General features: G+C 39.6%; 2 protein-coding genes across 3 annotated transcripts in view; both read right to left on the bottom strand.

Annotated features, from left to right (window-relative positions):
• The window catches only part of zbtb7a (zinc finger and BTB domain containing 7a), a 30,435-nt gene extending 25,093 nt beyond the window's left edge, over nt 1–5,342 (bottom strand). The window contains exon 1 of one of the 2 annotated variants that reach the window (XM_028028713.1): nt 5,218–5,342. In XM_028028713.1, the coding sequence (XP_027884514.1) occupies nt 5,218–5,325 (108 nt within the window). In that variant the 5' untranslated portion in view covers nt 5,326–5,342. Of the gene's footprint in view, nt 1–801; nt 1,064–5,217 lie in introns of those variants that run through there. The other variant, XM_028028715.1, reaches the window with a different exon arrangement.
• Nucleotides 5,343–6,336: 994 nt separating this feature from the next.
• On the bottom strand, nt 6,337–18,905 carry map2k2a (mitogen-activated protein kinase kinase 2a). The gene is made up of 11 exons (XM_028028717.1): nt 18,110–18,905; nt 17,573–17,783; nt 16,086–16,232; nt 14,829–14,906; nt 14,336–14,387; nt 9,976–10,100; nt 9,176–9,389; nt 9,013–9,077; nt 8,878–8,939; nt 8,073–8,118; nt 6,337–7,986 (listed from the first exon to the last, which is right to left on the bottom strand). Exons 1-11 carry the CDS (start codon nt 18,196–18,198, stop codon nt 7,876–7,878), a joined length of 1,200 nt encoding a protein of 399 aa, XP_027884518.1. The 5' UTR covers nt 18,199–18,905; the 3' UTR covers nt 6,337–7,875.
• Between the last annotated feature and the right edge of the window lie 583 nt (nt 18,906–19,488).

Here is a 19,488-nt window from a genome sequence, read left to right as displayed (position 1 = left end):
TCCTCTCTGCTCTCACCACCCCCACTATCTCCAAGCCTTCTCTAACGTAAGCAACCCAGGGCTGAATTATACACTACAGTATGCTGCTAGCAGTCTGCCAGGTATTAAAGTACAGAGCAGCCATCAAACATGGATAGGGCGCTGTGGGAGGAAAAAAACAAAACAAATTTCAGCCCAGGCTGTCAGGGGCAGCACTGAAACATCGGCCGTGTGCTCTTTCATCAGCTCTGCGCTCTTGGGACGGTTCAGACACACTTGAAACTCCTGACCTAAATTGACTTACCCCTCCACTAAACAACCTAATGCCACCCAGACATGCTCTGCAAACACAGCACACCCTGCAATGAGTGTCTCACCCTGTAATGTCCCGAAAAGTTGCTGCCACTGCTTGTAGCCTTTCCAGTATCATTATTATCATTATTTTGCTTCCTCCTTCTCTCGGTTCAGTCGCCTCCCTCCTCCAATGCCTTCTCCTCCTCCTCCTCTAAGTGCTTCCACCTGCCTGAAAAGTTAATGTTTTGATCACATCCTATAAACTTTATCACAAGATTCCCCCAGAGGCAAGTAGCTCTATATAGGACATATTTAAGAGAAAAAAAAAAGAAAAAAAAAAAAGAGGAACCTTGACTAGGGACCGCTGCTGCGACCCACCTCTCCTCTCCGGCCAACCCCCCCACCCTGCACTCCTTTCTGGCCCCCCTCCCTCAGTCCTTCCTCTCTCCTCTCCCTGCTACCAACCCCCCTGAGTTCGACAGGCCCAGGGCAGGCAGAGGAGGGGATGACAGGTCGCCTTCAGCTCACCTGTGATGGCCGTGGTGGTGCTTGTTGTGGGTTAGCTCGGCCCTCTCCTCTCCTCCTCTCCGGAGCTCTCTATCTCCCTCTCACTGTCGCGCAGCTTAAAGCCCCCGTATGCGCTAACCAAGCAGCGGCAGATCAACTCAATTCCCTTCCTGGTTTCTGGAGGGCAAAGAGGTCCCTCCCTTTTCTCTCTCTTTCTCTCACACACACTCACACACACACTCTCTCTCTTAAAGACACAGCATCCCTCGGCGTCCTCACCCCCTCCTCCTCCTGTCAAGATGAAAGTAAGGTGGAAATCTCTTAGTACTGAAAAGCAGACAGTTGTCAAATCATAAACTGAACTGGAGACAGTGCAAATTATTAACCCCTGCCTGCCCACTGCGTTCTTTCTGGCTGTCATTGGCTACAAACCAATGTGGATTGTCTCCGGGGTTAAAACTGAGTTGTTAACTCTTGTCTGTTCTCACCCGCCTCATCCCTCGCTATTCCTTTCCTTTTCTATGCAAGTCGCACCCACCCATCCTATTGCCTGAGGTCATGCTGTCCCACCCCAAAAGCAAGTCTTGGCACATTCCAGCACACACGGCAGGGGCTGCCAGCAGCCCCCTCGATACACACCCTCTGTTCACGTTACCTGCGAAGCTCCAGCAGGTGAGGCCTGTTCCTAAGCTGAGATCTTCCCCACTCGCTGCGGTGAGATCTGAATTCCCATGTGTGCATGCACTTCACATTGCGCCACTTCCAAAATGCCCACCAGCACACCCACTCGATGAGCGCGAGCCAGCCATTGTGCCATGCAGTGGGTTGGAGAGGAAGACGTCGAGTTGCATCAGAGCCACTGCTGGGAGGTAACTGATTATATATAATCTGTTCTATGTAATCAGATTACAAAAGTAATTATGGTTTAACTAGATTACATATGAAAAAATATGTAATTAGGCTAATATTGTCCTGAACAAACTTATTAGATCTGCTATAAATACCATTTTACAACTCACCTGAGCATAATTATGCATACCTGCCATTACAGGGGAAGGTCAGTTTAAATTATAGTAAGTGCTTAGATCAATAATAAGTTATCAAATGAGTTTTCTTCACTTAGGTCTCTCATGGAGATCAGTTTCTTTGTTTACTTTTATGTGCGATCAGGAAGACTTTTTGTGTGGTTAGGTTGCCTCTAACAACTATTGTTTAATAATTTCATTCATTTTTTTAGTTCATTGACTCATCTGAACAGTTAATTTCCTTTCACTACAAAATATTTATTGCATACTGCAAAGTAAAATGTTAGAACATATTTTCCCGCAATTAGGGTAAAAATTAAATGAAGCACTTACAGTATGTATTAGAATAATATACATTGAAACTGACCTGGAAATAAACAAAAAGACATTTTGATTCTTTTTTTTTTTTTACATTTTAATGCACTTTATTCTCTAATTCTAATAGAATCATCTCACTCATAAATTATTGCACTTAACTGTATTTATCATGTATGAGTTTGTTTGGCTTAAATTTTAGTCGTTTAAATATCCACGTTGTCTATTCAGTTAACTGTGACTAAAGCAGAAAATTTATTTTCTTGACTGAATAATGTCTGCACATTAACACACACACACAGGAACATGGCTGATATTGTTTGATTGGACTGATTCTTGTGTCATTTTTTTCGATAAAGACTTATTTAAGAATCTAACGTCATACGGATCATTTAGTGTTTAGTTAAATAATCACAGTGGCTCATCGGCATTGTCTCCTTCTCCTACTTCATCATCATGCTTAGTTAACTTGTCAATGCTTATGTTGCCAATGAAATCTTACAGCACATTCAAACCTCTGATTATCATCACTAAACTTGAAATACTTTCATGCTATCGTTACTTCAGCCTTTCAACATTTGAAAAAAGAAAAAAAAAAAAAAAACCCAAACATTTGAGGCCCGGTTCATTTGACAGCGAAGCTGGCGGGTTTATCCGCCATGCTTGTTTTGAAACTGACCGAGGTCAGACTCGGTCAGCTAATGACTGGTGCCAAACACTCAGGAGAAACAAAGCTAAATTCTAAAAGATGAACTCATTAAAAAGATGTGTCCACTTCATATCGATGTCCACAGATCCTCATAGTCAATGTCATCAATTACATTGACAAGTCGGGACAGCACAAGTAAAAACCTAATAAAGCAAACCACTTCTCCGGCATTAATGAGCAAACTCATTCAATGCGGCAGGTCATGGATTTATAAACATTTACATGTGCTATAAAATGACTTAGCAAGATAGTTTGCAGATTATATGATGCTGTACTCTAGGAACTCTAGTGGCTTTATGGTGTCGACATTTTTTACGTTTGCGTGCCTTTGCACAGCTGCAGTGACACATTGTCTGCCTAGAGGGCACTGTAGAGCATTGTCCCTGCAATGATTGAGCATGTGTGAGCGAGAGGAAAGGGAGGGAAATCAGGAAGAGTGCGGGCAGACAGTTTTACAACAATTTTACCGTTCAGACCAGCATAGGGTGGTCCACTTCACTCCTAGACACCACCCGTCTGATCTGCCTTTCTCATTACTGTGTGAAGGATGCTATTTGTTATTTCTGAGAAAGGAAATTGTCATAAGAACTCACAAGTTAAGCAAAACAATAATATGATTAAGTGTAACATTATGGCCTCCTGGTGAATATTTTGATCCCCCTCTGAAGGAGAAATGTGAAATCTGGCATCTCAATGCAAATCCTTAAGACCTTTAGGTTACAAGGTAAGACTTTTTAATGGATTTATTAAGACTTGTTTGCCCAACTCATCCCACAAATGGCCAATTGGGTTGAGATCTTGGAATTTTGAAGGCCAAATCAACACCTCAAATTCACTTTAACTATTCCTGAAACTTTTTTTTATTGCAGGGTGTTTTATCCTATAGTGAAAGAGACTACAGCTGTCAAGAGATGGCCTGCAGATATGCATCCATGTGCAAGACAAATTATGATGCTCTGTGTAGTGATACCTGTCTCTCAGAACCAGCTTCCACCTCTTCAGTAACTTGGCTGCCAGTAGCTTGTCTGCTGGATAAGAGGCACATAATCTAAATTGCTTGGGGTCTACAGTAAGGTTTCTACAGTCAGTGATGATTTGTGGAACCATATCACCTGCTGGTGTTGGTGTGTTTTATCAAGTCCCAAAATCAACCCAGCTGTCTACCAGGATATTTTAAAGCATGTCACCCTTCTCTCCCCTCGTGAAGATGCTGAAAAAAAGTCCCAGCTGGACCTAGAACCTGCTCACACTGCCAAAAGTACCAAAACTGGTTTACTGACCATCATACCAGAACTATGCTTGGTTGTCCAGGAAATTGTCTTGACCTTAACACACAGGTCTCAAACTCCAGTCCTTGGGGGCCTCTGTCCTGCAGTTTTTAGATGTGCCACAGGTACAAAACACTGGAATGAAATGGCTTAATTACCTCCTCCTTGTCCAGAGCCGTAATGACCTAATTATTCTGTTCAGGTGTGGTGCAGCAGAGGCTCATCTAAAAGTCGCAGGACTGCGGCCCTCGAGGACTGGAGTTTGAAACCTCTGCCTTAACACCTACGGGTGACCGTACTGGGCTTTGTCAAGATGAGGATGAGGGAACACCCGAACTAATAACGCAGACAAGCTGAAGGACACTAATAATGCAACCTGGGGCTCTATAATACCTCAGCAGGTCCAGCTGCACACAACTGAGCCTTGACCAAGTAGACTAAACTGTATAGTAGCACTTTGACATACTATTCCACATTTCTGGAATTACCTTATTTTCATCTTTTACTAAAGTAAAAGGTGATGTAATGGAAAGATAATGAGTGTTATTCAGTTCTGCTGACACAGTGGTTTTAATGTTACGCCTGATCACTGTATGACTGGGATTGTGAACCTTTAGGGAACACTTATTTCCTAACAACGCTCATTTTTACAGCTCTGGATTTCAGCACTGGGTCTGGTAGACATCTGTTTGCCCAAATCAGACAACACACTAGATCAAGTGAAAGATAACGCCTCATTTTCGTAGCTATTAACAACGCCATAATTAATGTTAGCTTTATTGGATTCCACTTGAGTAAATCTGGTGTTATCAGTAATTTCCAGGTTTCGTTAAGTGTTCCTTGGTAAGGTTCTAGGTTTCTCTGTAGCTTCTTTATGCAGTTTATCATCGTTAAATAAAACCACCCGAACCAGAGAGACGCAGTGTTGCCAGTCCTGTTGGTATAATTGGTTTTCACTGAAAACTATAGCGCTCTTTGCAAGTCCAAGCTTTTCAGACGCAAAATGTAAGTTTGGCACGGTCATATAAAAGCTCATTGAAGGTGGAAATGCAGTTGAGTTTATGCCAAATAAATAAATAAAAAAGAAATTCTGGGAAATAAAAAAAAAGGGAATACTTACCGTTTCAAAAAACCCAGCACCATTTTCACCCTGCACGCTTGTTATGTCTCCCAAATTAACCAAAAGGTTTTGGGGTTTTTTCAAAGTTAAGCTAGTTCTTGGGAACATTCTGTCGCTGTGGTTACGCGCAAATGGTCGGAAGTTAAGTACGCTCACATATCTACTGGCTATCCAGACATGCTATATATATATATACATATATTTTTGGTTTGGTAGAAATTAAAAGTTCTACTTTTCAATCGAGTCTTTAAAACACAAACGTTCAGAGTAACTCAGCTTGACGCGCCTGCTGCCAGGGCCGTAGCACAGATTTACAAAGACTCGGGCAAGCCTCTGATAATCTCGACAAGACACCAAAACAACAAATTGACCAAATAATTAATATTAGGGCTTCATAATGAGCCCTAATTCACATTTATTAGTCTTAGCTATCATACTCACTATACAACAAATTTCACACTATAGATATGATCTAATAAACTATAACACAAATAGCTAATTTATCTCTTCAGCAGCCAAAATAGTTTTCAAATAACCTTAATATTAATAAGGCTGTAACTTATACTTCATTAAATCTGTATTTTAATATAAAATTTTCATCTTTTGACTTTTTCTCATCGAATGTTTCAGTAGGTTCTTTTATTCTTTTTATTTTTAATATTAATGCCTTAAATGATCATAATTCAGAATTTGTTTTAAAGTTAATGTTTTATCTTTATACTCTTAAAAGATACTACAGCTGATTTGCATTTTACAACTTTTGTTTTCAATTGTTTATTTCCATTTCTGGTGTCTTATTTTGAATGTTTACTTGGTTTTACATTTTATTCTAATCGATTAGTAATATTTACATTACTAATTATTTACATTACATTATGGGCTAACAAAACAACACCATCTTGACCCTGAAGCCACCACAACAAACACATTTTATAATGCTCAATTATTTGACTAAAGACAAGCATATGCATTTACATTCACAAATAAGTTTTATTTAATTTTTTTTATACATTATAACCATTTCCAACACATTTTTATATTATAATAAAATGACTCTTCTTGTCATTTACATAAAATCAAAAATTTGTATATTAAGACTGCAAAATAGTACTCATGTAATTTTTGTTGATAGCTTTGTACACATACAGGTGAATATGCATCCATTTACTTTTGAAGGATGCACATTTCGGAGGGGGGAGAGAGGGGTAGAAAGGGCAGCCATAAGCAGAGAGAGAATACAAGAGCTCTAGCAAGACAGCGGGCTAGCAGGTAACACCACCAAGTGACCAAAACTGACCTGGGTTAAAATCTCGAGTCAGACCCCTTGTATCCTTCAACAGATCTCACGATAAACTGCGAGGCTGCGTTTGTGCCGTTTTTAAACCAAAGTTGCAAGAAAAGAAAAAAAAAGTGTGTGTTTAAGTAGCATTTTAACCCAAGTCTTTTCCACAAGCAAGGCTTTAAATAAGTCTTGTCCCAAGTTGAAACTTGGAGCGTCACATGGAGCAGTACAGTTGAAAATTAACCAAACACACTTTGGGTAGAAGGTATTCAATAAAGACGAAAAAAGAAAACAAAAAGATCATTCATTGCGATTGAAAACTTGCACCATCATAGCAGAAACTGAGGCTTGATTAAAGACGTCAGCTCATCCCTGTCATGATCTTAAGCACACACACAGTCATTAGAAAGATAAACCATGCTATATCAACTCATGAAAACACCTTTGTCCTAATTTTTGTAATGTCTACATAGACATCCTGGCAAATACCAAGCTTCCGGAGCTTCCCTTGTGAGACGTACAAGAGGTGTAAAAGAAATATGAATGGAGAAAAAAAACAACCAAAAACTCCACACTGTTGGAGTGTAAATTATTGAAAGGAAATGAGATTACCTAATTACACTGATTTACTGCTCAAGAATTTAAAGACAACCAGCCACTGAAGCAAAAGAAGTAGTCATGAGTACCCTCTTTGGTTTGGGAAAGTGTTCACAAAATGATCCTTTAAAAGATCGCTTGAATGCCAAAAAGTGAAAATGACTCCCATGGGTGCCCGTTTTGCTCTCTTATTGATTATTAAACTGGAGGTGATTGCAAGATCTGAAAGGAAATAACCACTAGTAACTAAATGTGGGGGTGCAACCCTAATTGAGGCATTTTCCCATCAATTAGCAAATATAAAGTCTGCAAGATGATTGCAGGTTATATTTCCTTTAAACTTTCAGTACGACACGTTTCCTTCTTTTACAGCAGGTTAATAAAATACAGCCCCACAAGCCACCATAGAAAAGATTAATACAGAATATTGAACAATACAAAAGAAGTTTGTTACTGGGAAATCTGATGACACTACGGCAGCCCTTCAGTGCTTTACATCCTCTGCAGCGGTGTGAAAACGTGAACTGAGGCTGATCTCGACACCGCCATGGTGAAGCTGTGATCTTACAGTACAATAATGACTCAATAGGCTCTGCTGCTGTTGACGAAATAAACAAAGGGAAGCTACAAATATTTTAGCCAAGAGCAAGATGGCCAAAAAGAAGAAAAGTGCCAGCATGTGTGGTGGATTGTGTACATGAATGCAGAGAGACCCCAGAAATGTGTCAGATCAGGGACAGACAAGGTTTTTTTTTTTCTTTTGTGTGGAGGTTGCTTGATCACTCGGTGGTGCGAGTGGGAGTACTGGGCTGGTGGAGGTTCATGGTTTTGCACAACCATCCGGCAAAGTCCACTTCCTCCACTTCCGATCGCTTGATAAACGTGTGATTCTGAAAGCAAAGAGAAACTTTGGTTTGCAACATTTACTCTTACCCAGAGATCAAAAAGAACAGGTTAGCAAAGATTGCGTACGCACCATCAACATCTTCAGGTCTGCCCTCTCGGCTGGGTTTTTAATCAAGCTGCAGATACAAAAGAATGTTGACATTTATAAATGTTCATGTTTTGCACCAAAATTCCCCATAACCATTGAACCCTTTCACATTTTCCTCCCATGACAACCACAAACGTTGTATTTTATTGCGATTTTATTGCGGTCTATTTCTACTAAGAAATAGACCAACAAAGTTGTACATAATTGTGAAGTTGACACTAAATGATAAGCAGGTCAGAAAACCATGGTAACTGTAAGAACTGCAGAAATCTACAGGTGGACCAATCTGTTGGCAGAACAATACTTATTCATATTACATATCTATCCTTGGATGGAGCTAACTACACAATCATCTTAGAAAAAAAAACCCTGTTAGTAGCTGTAAATTACTCTAGACTGATAAGATTGTTCACTTTCAAACAGGATTAGTCCAGACATACAGCCAGATCCACAATGGAATGACTTAGGTCAACTTGTGTGTGTAATGTGGAATGGTTTAGGTCAACTGTGCTTGTGCGTTAAAACAACCAAGTCAAATTCCAGACATAAATCTACTTGACAATCTGTGGCAAGACCTCAAAATTGAAGTTTCTGGCTGTAATGTGACAAAAATATGAATAATTGTAAGGCATACAACAACTTTTACAAGGCACCACATCGCCAGACTATCTACGTAATGCAACATTTTCAGTCACCATGTGGAAAAATTTAATTAGAAACAAATGACAATTTTCCACCCATACACAAGTGTTCAAATAAATAGTACTCCTCATTCTCTGACACTCACCATTTTGTCACAAAGTCCTGGAAGTCACTGCTGAAGACACCCTGTGGTAGCTTAGGCGGTGGCTGTGGAAAAAAAATCATCATCAGAAGAACAGAATATAATATAGCGGCTAAATTGATCAGTTATTTTTCAGACCTCATTCACAATGTAGTCCAAAAGCTCAAAGATAGCCATGGCAGGTCTACTGTCCATCCCATGTCCTGTGGAGGAAACCAAAATAATGATTATGACCTCTTGGGATTTGTATAAAATCACAATGAGAACTTTAGTTTAAAAACAAAAATATTTGATTTCGTACCGCTCACAGGCCTGCCCGGTGGTCTCGGTCTAGCCATGTTGGAGCGAGGCTCTCCCTCTGCCCCGTCCATGATGGAGCGTCCAAAGATGGCTTCCAGTTCCCTGGCGTCTGGTGGGGGTATAGGGTAGCGGCCGATCGCCAGCTCCACCAGGGACAGGCCCATACTCCACACGTCAGACTGAACCGAGTAGTGGGTGCCCTGCAGTCTCTCCGGCTGTCGAGAAAGGCACAACTACGTCAGAGGGACCAGGTACAGCCAAGATGCCAGGGGAATGCAAGAGGGTTGGGCAAGGGGCTGGGGAAAGGCAGGAAGCGGAGGAGAAGAGAGGGAGGGGGGACGGGGGGGGCTGAGGGGATAGAGAGGCAAGAACGGGTGGGGTGTGATTTGGAAAAGAAGACAAAGAGAGAGGGTTTGGCAGGAAGGGGAAAACAGTTTTACAATGTTTGAGTTGGACGTGTGTCCAAGCTCAGGTGTGTGATGAAAATGACAGCCAAAGGGCAACGACCTGTACCATCCATAATGCTGCTTTGGAACAATTTTGTGCTTGGAAACTCCAAGTACACTGGGACGCTTGACCCCAGGCATCTCAGACTGAGGGGGTAGGAGGACAAGAAAGAGCAAGCACTCGTTCGAGCTTTTTCCTGGGCACAGCCCTCGCCTCTTGGCAAGGGGGGAGTGAGGGGAAGGCAGAGGGCGGGTCTGGCTGAGCAAGAGCCATGTGAGAGGAATGGAGAGGGAAAGTGGGGATAGGGCCAGAGGAAAAAAGGGGTGGGGGCGCAGGCGTGCAGAGCTGACTCACCGACATGTAGGAGCGCGTTCCAACAAAGGAGTTGGCCATGGAATCTATGAGCTGGCCGCTCACACCAAAGTCACACAGCTTGATCTCCCCACGGGAATTGACCAGGATGTTGGAGGGCTTCACGTCTGCGGCAGAAGGGACAGACAAACAAACAAACACATCTACATTACATATTCAGGGTTACGACGAGTGCTGTCCACAATACACCAAAAACAAAATTTTTACGCAAACATGGATTACTGCTTTGTTGTCATATTATACAACACCTTAAAGCTTTTAGACAGTTTTTTTTCCCCCAAAGTACATCGAGTGCCTCGCAAAAGTTTTTATACCCCTCAACTCCTCCCCCTACTTTACTGAGGTTTTGGGTGATAGAGAAGCACAAAGTACAACATACTTGTCAAGTAGAAGGAAAATTACTTTCTGCTTTCAACATTTTCTAAAAACAAAATCTACTCATCTGCTCGGTTACCCAGAAGTAAAGTTTCTGTAAACAATATTACCCTTTAAAAAAAAAAAAAAAAGTGGCTGGGAGAGACCAATGCACCACACTTTTGTCACTCAGTCTTTGGTAGAAAGAGAAAGAAGAAAAAACAAAACGTGGAAATTGAAGTGATCACTCGTTTTAAATTATGTGATTAATTGATTTATTGCCACAGGCTTATCGCAGATTTACTCAACCATGACTGGACTCTTAAATGAGCAATTGTGGTAAGGAGAGCAGAAATCAAGGATGTAGCTAAGGCCTATGATAACTCTAGAAGAGCCACGGAGATCAACAGCTCAGCTAAAGGAAATTGTTAACAGGAACACTATTAGTCTTGCACTCCATAAATCTGTGAGCGTAGCATCAGTGAATGAAATACATAAGAAGTGTTTAAAGTTTGCCACAAGCCATATAAGGAACACAGACGAAAGAAACAGTCGCTAGATGCAACATCTGTAACTGCAGTCAACAGTGCGCCTACAATGTTTTGACTCAGGTCAGGGATGAAATTTAAGGATCATTTACACACGTTTCCTTCCACTTCACAAGTATACACTACTTTGTGTTGGTCTATCACATGATGCCAAATAAAACACATTAAAGTTTTTTTGGTTTTCTTATGCAAGAAGTGGAAAGGTTCATGGAAAGGAGTAGCTGTACATGAGCACACTGGTATTGTGCATAAGCAGTGGTTTCTGATGGAGAGAAAACAAATCAAGTGAAAATCCTCTTGACACACACACACAAAACAAATTAGCAGGTTGGCCAGTTGAGCGGCAGATGGCTCAACCTTCACAACAAACGTCACACAAGCCCAGTTAAAAGTCTACACAGAAATACAGCCTGCAAAATAATGGTGCCTTTTAGCGGAGGGCATGGGACATGTGAGCAATGACTGAGAAAGAGGTGGCATGAAAGAGCAGGAGAACGATGGAGGGAGACAGGCAGGGAGGGTCAACAGGGCGCGTCTGCTCTCTAATCACATCCGAGAGGCTGTAATTACCGCCTGAGCTCATAGACAACTCCATCCTGGAGTACCACCGACCCTGAAGACAGAAGGAAAACTTCACTGCAGTCCTGATGCGCCTCTACCCGTAAACTCATAACAGGACAGCCGTGATTTCTCACTGGTGCAATGTGGAAGCAGCCCTTGTTTTACATCATAAATCTAAATCGATCACAAACTGCTCACATTCCCAGATAAGACTTTATAATGTGGTGGGAGTATTAAATATCTCGGACACATTTAAGCGGCGTGTAAACACTTTTCCTCGTCTGAATCTTTGTCTCTGTCACCAAAATAACAGAGTTAATCGTCTGGATATCAGATTTTTAAAGAAAATCCATCTTAAATCATCAAGAGTGCTAGTTGTGATAACTTCTGTCAACAGATTTAAGTAGGACCGAGTGTTACGAGGAAATGACACCGACCACAGGAACGGGGAGGGAGAAAAAATGGGTGACAAAAGAAAATATGTTCAGGAATCACAACAAATGATTAAAAAGAAGTGGTTTGAGCAAAGACCAAAAACAAGCAGAAACAACAGCAAAAAAGGAAACTCAAGTCAGCTGATGAGTTTTCTTTTGTTTTCCAATTTGTGTGAAGTCTTGCTACATTTGAGTTGTCTCAGTCACAGCTTGGAGCGGGTAAGGGCGTCACCACTGCAAAAACAAAAATCTTACCAAGTATTTTTAGTCTAGTTCCTAGTGCGAAATGGCTTGGTCCACTTGAAATAAGACAAAACTATGACAAAACTTACAACTTTTCAGCATGATGCAGGAGCTTATTCTAAGTCAACAATTCCTTAATTTTGATGAAAAGTACTAATTACATGTGAAATAATGTGCCAGAGAAACAAGACATTTTAACTTGTATAGGCAAAATGTCTTGTTTCTCTGGCAGTCTATTTAGCTTATAACTAGTACTTTTTGATCAATATTACGGAATTATTGGTTTAAAACACGCTCCTGTGTCTTGCTGAAAAGTTACCTATAAGTTAGTTTTGTCTTGTTGCAAGTGTAATAAGATATTTGCACTAGAAACTAGACCAAAAATACTTGATAAGATTTTGTGCTGTTGTAGTTAAACTTGAGTGTGCAAACAGCAAGCTGTTAAAACAGTGGGATTTGCCATTTGTTTTGCAGATAATTATTACCAATACATGCAAATGATGCAGTCCTCTATTTTATGCATGTAAAAAAAATAATAATAATAATAATTGTTCGGTAAGCTTCAACCTTAGTCAGAATCCCGACTTAAAAATCTGTTGTTCTTGGAAGAAAAATGGACAAAGAATCCAACATCTGCCAAAAAACAAGAAAAGGCCTTATCATCTAATGAAGGCAACTTGAGATGACGGATGGAAATGAAGAGGTTTTTAAAAGCTGTGCAGAAGGTTGAATCAACACAGATGCTGAACTGTGTATTACCAGTGATCATGTAAGGAATGCATGTTTCCGACAAATCTAAACAAGCTGGAGGAAGAGTGGACCCAGACAAGCTGGTGTATACAGTTACAATGTTCCAACTGGTCCTGTCTCATGTTGAGGCTCTTCCATGGAAACAAAACCATATCCGTCAGATCATATCTTTAACGATATGATCAACAAATGTTTACTACACAACCGGTGAACGTTCAGAAGCCTCAGTCGTCCAACCTGAAAATCGTGTTTAGAAGACATTGATTTTTTGAGTGTTGTCGTATCTGATTTAAAAATAAATCAAAATTCTTATCACAATAACGATACGATAATTGCCCAACCCTACTTCTTAGTAATCTTTACAGACGTTTGTATCAGAAGCTCTTAAAGTTTTGTGTTGGTTTTTTGACATCATCTGGTTTTCAGGTATCAAGTCTAGACTGGACATTTGATTATATTAGGGACTACTCTTCGTGTAAATAAATAGCTATAAAAACACTTCTTGCAGGGTTACTGCAATTTTCAGTAGATTAATCCTTTTAGTACGATTGCATTTTAAAATTAAATAAACTTACTTGGCAGGTTATCCAAGTAAAAATAATTTTGTTAACTGAACTTGGAGTGTTTTGGCTCAAGACTCAAGTGGATTCCAGCAACTACACACCAATTCCCTCCAACAGTGTGTAGGAAATATACTTTCCCATAAAGAAGGAGGGAAAAAAAACAAAAGGAAAAAAAAGACAGCAGTAGATAAAGTCACAAAAACACTTTGACCATTTATGTTTGTAGTTATGTCAAATGGCAACATAGCTTGAACTGTTCAGACAAAACTGGGAATAAAGCAATTTCTTAAAACAAAGACGAATAAAATGAATGAAATAAGCAATAAAAACAGCATGTTGCACAAATTTTAGCAAGTTACTGAATGTAATTAAAATCTACAGAAAAATCACAGAATAATTGGTCTTCACAGGCTGAAATTCAACGATTAAACATAACACTAAGAATCCGCAGAAACCCTGTTTTGTATACAAATAGCACAGCTAAATAATTATGCATTTCATGCCTTCATCAATTATTTATGTCCTTACAACTGCACATCAAGCATTGTCTCCTGTTTTAGTTGTCGCTCATTGAGCTTCCTCTAACTTTTGCAATGACAAGTATGCTATGGTGCAACAACTTCACTTCTCAAAAAAGAAAGAAGCTTTGAAAGATACTCTGACATTCTGGATTGCTAAGATTTTAAAAGTTAACCAAATCTGCGGCCCAGAAAGCACCATAAGTAAATGACGGTCGGTTTGAGACCAATGCATGCTTAGTAATTGCTGACAGTTTTCTAAATAAAGAAAAATTTGTTATTGTGAAAACAGTCTGATTGTGGCAATCTCTAATCAGTCTTCATAATCAAATGTTGTCATTCTGCTGTTAAACCGAAGGGTGTGTCTTTACCTCTGTGCATGATCTGATGCTTCTCTCGCAGATAAGCTAATCCCCTTAACACCTGTAAGTAAGAGATTAAGCACTATTAAAGCATATATTTGCAACATATTTCTTTTGCAGAGAGAATTAAGATGTCCCGATCTCTTCCCAGATATCCGCTCAGGATCAAGTTCAAGGCTGTTCGGAACGATTTGAGACAGTCTTGGTGAAGAATGTAAAAACGAAAGCAAAGAACCCATCGATCAATTTTAAATTTAGCTCCAAATGATCAAAAAAAAGCATAAAAAATACATTTTAAAAATCTGTGAATAGGTGGGTTCGAGTAATTTTGAGTCACATTCCACAGTAAAATCTGGGAACTGCAAATAGGCGGAATAAACATCCCGCAAAAGTTTTAATTCACTGAATGTTGATGTTCAGTACTGGCAAGTTAAAAACTTAAAAGTATAATGGCCATGCATAAAAATTTGCAAAAGAAAAGGAATCCAAATACAATACATACAGCTATGCTAACTTTTCCCAGGATTTCTTCAGGGATTCTTCTGGCTTCCTTAAGAACCTGGTCCAATGATCCACCATCCTGATGAGAAAACATTTATATTTAGACAAAGTAAAAAAAAATCACTTCTACAGACATGCATGTAAACCTACCTCTGTTTCCCATTAATCAAAAGAATGAACTGATTTAATAAGGGGCATATCTAAATGACCAGTCTGGCTGCCACTAATGATTATTTTAATAATCGATTGTTCTGCTAATTAATTGGATAAAAAAAAGGCACAGTCTGCTAATTTCTCACTTAACCCTTTTTAGTATAATATTAGAAATGCATTACAGCATGCAAATACATTATTAAATTCCTTTTTTAAATAAGAAAAATAATTATATCCCAAAACGCAACAATAGCATTTGATCATTTGTAGCAAAGGATGAATCTGCAGCTAAAAAAAATAATTCTAACATCATGTGATAAGGTCAGTCCTTTCTGCTCAACTTAACATTTAATAATTGGACAGCAACAGGTGCTAGATTTTTTTTAAAATCTTAAATGCAAAATATATATATTTTTTGTACAGTTTTGTTTTATTTATTGCACCGAGTGTATTAATCTTCCAGCAAATAGCCTTGTTTTTAGAGTCTGTATACTCCAGTTAATTAATCAATTACTAAATTAGCTGAAGATTATTTCAATAATAGATTCAACCCAAATAATCCAATTAATGATTTCAGCCCTGGTCTGGTGCTTTTTTTGTTTTAGGAAACACAGATTAGGTCACATTGTTTAGACACATTTAAAGTATATGCAAACTTAAACATGAATTAACTTTGACACATGATCAGCTTTCCGGAGGAACTCAAACTCGCCCTCCAGTGTTTTCTCAACACATTAATCATGTTTTTCTCATAATAATTGGTAATCGTCCAAAGTTTCTAAAATTTACAACTTGACTCGACAGAAGAAAGACTACACTTTTGTTAACCCTGTCTACGTTTATTCACCTCCAGTTTATTTTGCATCAAGAAAATTAACATAAAACCAACAGTGGATCGATTTGTGATTGTGTGAAAACAAAATGGACAAATATTTAAACTGCATAACAGTAACTCCACTTTGTCGTTGACAAGACGACAATATGATACGGAACATTACGCAAAGAGACCAAACTCAATACGGCTTCACTTTGACATGTTGATGAGATTAAAGGCGTTCATTCATTCAACAAGCTCAGGAGACAACTATCAGTAAGAGTCTCTCACCATGTGCTCCATGCAGATGCTGATCTCTCCATCACTGTAAAAAGCTCCGTAGAAGCCCACGATGTAGGGAGAGTTGCACTCATGCAGCACCTGCAGCTCTCGGATGATCTGGTTTCTGATGGCGGGCTTGATTTCCAGGTGAATTAACTGGGGATAGAGAAGTTGAAAGCTTCTGCTGATGTTGAAGTAACAGCCTTTGCTGTTAACAGACTGAGGAGAACTCGACTTAAACTATAACACTATGCAGATTTAACGACCTGAAAAGACACGGATCACTTCTCATACAACTGGAATGCTGTGCCGAAATTAAAAACGCAATAATACACTTTCAAGTTGCTACCAAACGGTTCTGAACTTTTTCTTGGAAATTATACCGACAAGTTAAAACAGCCCACAAGCTTGAGCATGCCAGAGCTGCAGCTTCAGAATCTGAACGAGGGCCGCTGCAGATTCAAATTCAACACTTATTTAAGATCATTGTGATTTAAATTTGTGGCATACATGATTTACAATTAAGCAAAAAAAAAAAAAAACATGCTTAATTCCACTTGTTAGCTTACTTGCCAAATAGCTTCTATTTTACCCAAGTGAGAAAAATACAACTTTAGCAACTAAAGCTGGTGTCTTATATGAACCATTTTAATAATGAAGGAGCTGGTAGTGGATAACTACCAGCAAGTATTTAGCTTGTTTTGATTAATAAAAATCAAAGCTTCCTTTGATTTCTATTGACTTAAATACAAAAGGTTAATTTTAGCAGCAAAACTCTTTCAAACGTTTGCTGGGTAGTTTGAATATCTGAAATAAATCACATTTATTTACTAGAAGTGTTGAGCAAACAGACCTACACATTTGTAGCGCAACTAAATGTGGTCATAGATCTTGCATGGAAAATTTGAGGATTTCAGACTTAAATATTAACACTCAAGATTATTGAAATAAAAAAATAAAAAAAAGTGAGCCTCCACAAACTTCGGTTTATCAATTTAACTTAACCTAGTTTCCAATATTTTATGAAAGTGAGGCACTGTTGGCAAGTAACCAAACTCAGATCTTTTGCATAATTTCCAAATCATTTACTCAGAACAATGCCATTTAAGATTTACGTGGTAGGCTATTCAGCTAAACAGAGTTAAATTCTAAAAGTTATTAGAAATGCTGCTGCACAAAGTTCAGTAGATAACATTTCCATATTCTCATTGACATTTGACCTCAGACCTATTTTTCCTAAGGTTGAACATTCTTTGATTGTGGTAGTAGATTTGAGCCCAACATAAAAATTTTTTTAAAAAAACCCACAAAAAACAAAATGGAGAAAGTGATTATCACTATGTACGTGTCAAAGCAGCTTTATCTGATTCTTATTGAACTCAACTCGAAAACTGTCGAACCATGAAAGAACGAGGAAGAAAAAAATAATAATAAACAGAAAAAAACAACATCTCTGCTTCACCTGATGCAAAAAAAAAAGTAAATTCAGCATTCACCTTTCGAGCCATGACCAAACGAGAAGGTTTGTGTTGGACCTTGTTGACCACTCCTCCGTTTCCAGCCCCCAACTCGCATATTGGGTCAAAATCTTCATCCTTCAGCTCACCAACCTGAGCCTTCTGGGTGAGGAAGGCCTCCAGGCGTTTCCTCTGTTGTTCGTCGAGGTCCAGCTCACCCAGTTTCTTCTGTAAGGCCTCAAGGTTGGCTCTTTGTGGAGAACGTGCAAGCAGGAAGGATAACAGTTCATGCACGAAGTACTATTATAGAGAAAATGCATTTCTTTTAAAGGGAACTGCATGGAAACTGGATTGTTTTACAGCAACTCTGCAATTAAAAACTGGAAAACTCAAAACAAAAACATGATTCCACAATTTATCTATATAGCAGCATAAATTTAGGTGATTTTACATTGCTACCCCAATACAAATGAATCAAGCATCAACAGAAATGTAGAAAAGTGTCATATAATAAGAGGAGTAAGTAGCATTTGCTCGCCATCAGAGTTGATTTAAACTTAACATAAATGTACTTACTCAGATGCAGCATCGATGGTGTTTGAGGTGGCCTGTCCCTCCCCAATGGGCGTAATGTTCAGTGGAACGGGTCTTCTTTTAGGAGCCATTTCTATTTTAACTAAACTAAACGACGTTCTCAGTAAAATACTATAATGCAACGAGGCCGGCAGCGGCTGATCTAAACTTGCCCCTAATCAGAGATCTACCTGGGGGGGGGAAGCAACAGGATTCGCTCTAAGTGGCTAGTGACTTGGCTAGTTAACGTTAGCAGAGTTAATGCACTTTTCGGAGCATGTCAGTTCGCTAAATTGGTAAACCGTGTCATACCGATATGCCCTTCAAAGGTCGGCTGGTTTTCGGTCTCATCTATAGGTTTGAAATGCGACAGGTTTGTTTTCTTCGGCTTCTTGTCTATAATCTACCTGCTGCTATTAGCCATTAGCCACCTAGCCGCTACTAGCTAGCACCAGTTCCAGTCAAAATCGTGCTCCGCGTCTGTGAGCCGAAATGAGCAGCAGTCCTCCTCTCTGAGCTTCCGTCCAACCACAGTAGGAGACGGACACCCCGGGGTCTCCGGCAGTACTCCCTCGGTGTTTAAACTCGGGGGTGCGGGGCTCTGAAACGTACAGTTGCTCAACGCGCTGACCGCTGGTGCCTCAATACAGGAAGCAGCAGCAGTGAGTCGCCTGCAGCATCAGACCTCGGCGTGTTTGAGACACCCACTGGGAGAGTCCCGCATAAATAGCGCGAACATCCTGTCAGACAAGTTCAAAGAACATGCGAGAAACCCCCCCCCGTGGTAGATTTGGACGGACGTGTGCAGCTTTTGACGCTCACGATCAACTGATTGAACAATCTACAAACCACGTTCACTCGTTTCTGTGCTTTCTAAAGCGTTTAATGTAGTGGTTGTGTGTCGCTCGTGAACGAGCCGATTCGAAATGCCAGCTCCTTTGCTTGAACGATGAAAGCCAGTTCTTTCGTGCCAGCTCTTTTTCTAAAGAGCGACATGACTTCTCCTTACCGTCCAAATGTCAAACAAATAAACATACACATAAAAACATAAAACTTGACTGCCGGGTCAAATTGACCCGAGCAGTATCTATGTATAAAGTAGACGCAGGGAGGGGGAGGGGGGTTGCAAATGTGAAAATATAAATTTTCAATTTATATGTAGAGTGCACTTATTAAGACAAATAGAAAAAGTTTCATGAAATATTTTTTTTTCCAACTATTTAAAAAAAACAACTTTAAAACGGGTCAATTTGACCCGCAACATAACAAGAGGGTTAAGTCAGTCCAGAAGCAGGGACTGTACAAAATTAGGTAATTCTGAATCATCTAAAAGACCAAGACATGCACATACCATAATTAAATCACTGCACTTAGTTATGACA

This window comes from Xiphophorus couchianus, chromosome 9, assembly GCF_001444195.1.
Source record: "Xiphophorus couchianus chromosome 9, X_couchianus-1.0, whole genome shotgun sequence".
Lineage (NCBI taxonomy): Eukaryota > Metazoa > Chordata > Actinopteri > Cyprinodontiformes > Poeciliidae > Xiphophorus > Xiphophorus couchianus.
This window is presented reverse-complemented; position numbering and strand designations above follow the sequence as displayed.

Bases quoted from the DNA above. Each gene is read 5' to 3' on its own strand.
- map2k2a (XM_028028717.1), bottom strand. From the start codon at position 18,198: ATGGCTCCTAAAAGAAGACCCGTTCCACTGAACATTACGCCCATTGGG. The intron at 14,388-14,828 runs GTATGTATTGTA...TCTTACTTACAG, and splicing joins TGGGAAAAGTTAGCATAGCT to GTGTTAAGGGGATTAGCTTA. The intron at 8,940-9,012 runs GTCTGAAAAATA...TTTTTTCCACAG, and splicing joins TGGACTACATTGTGAATGAG to CCACCGCCTAAGCTACCACA.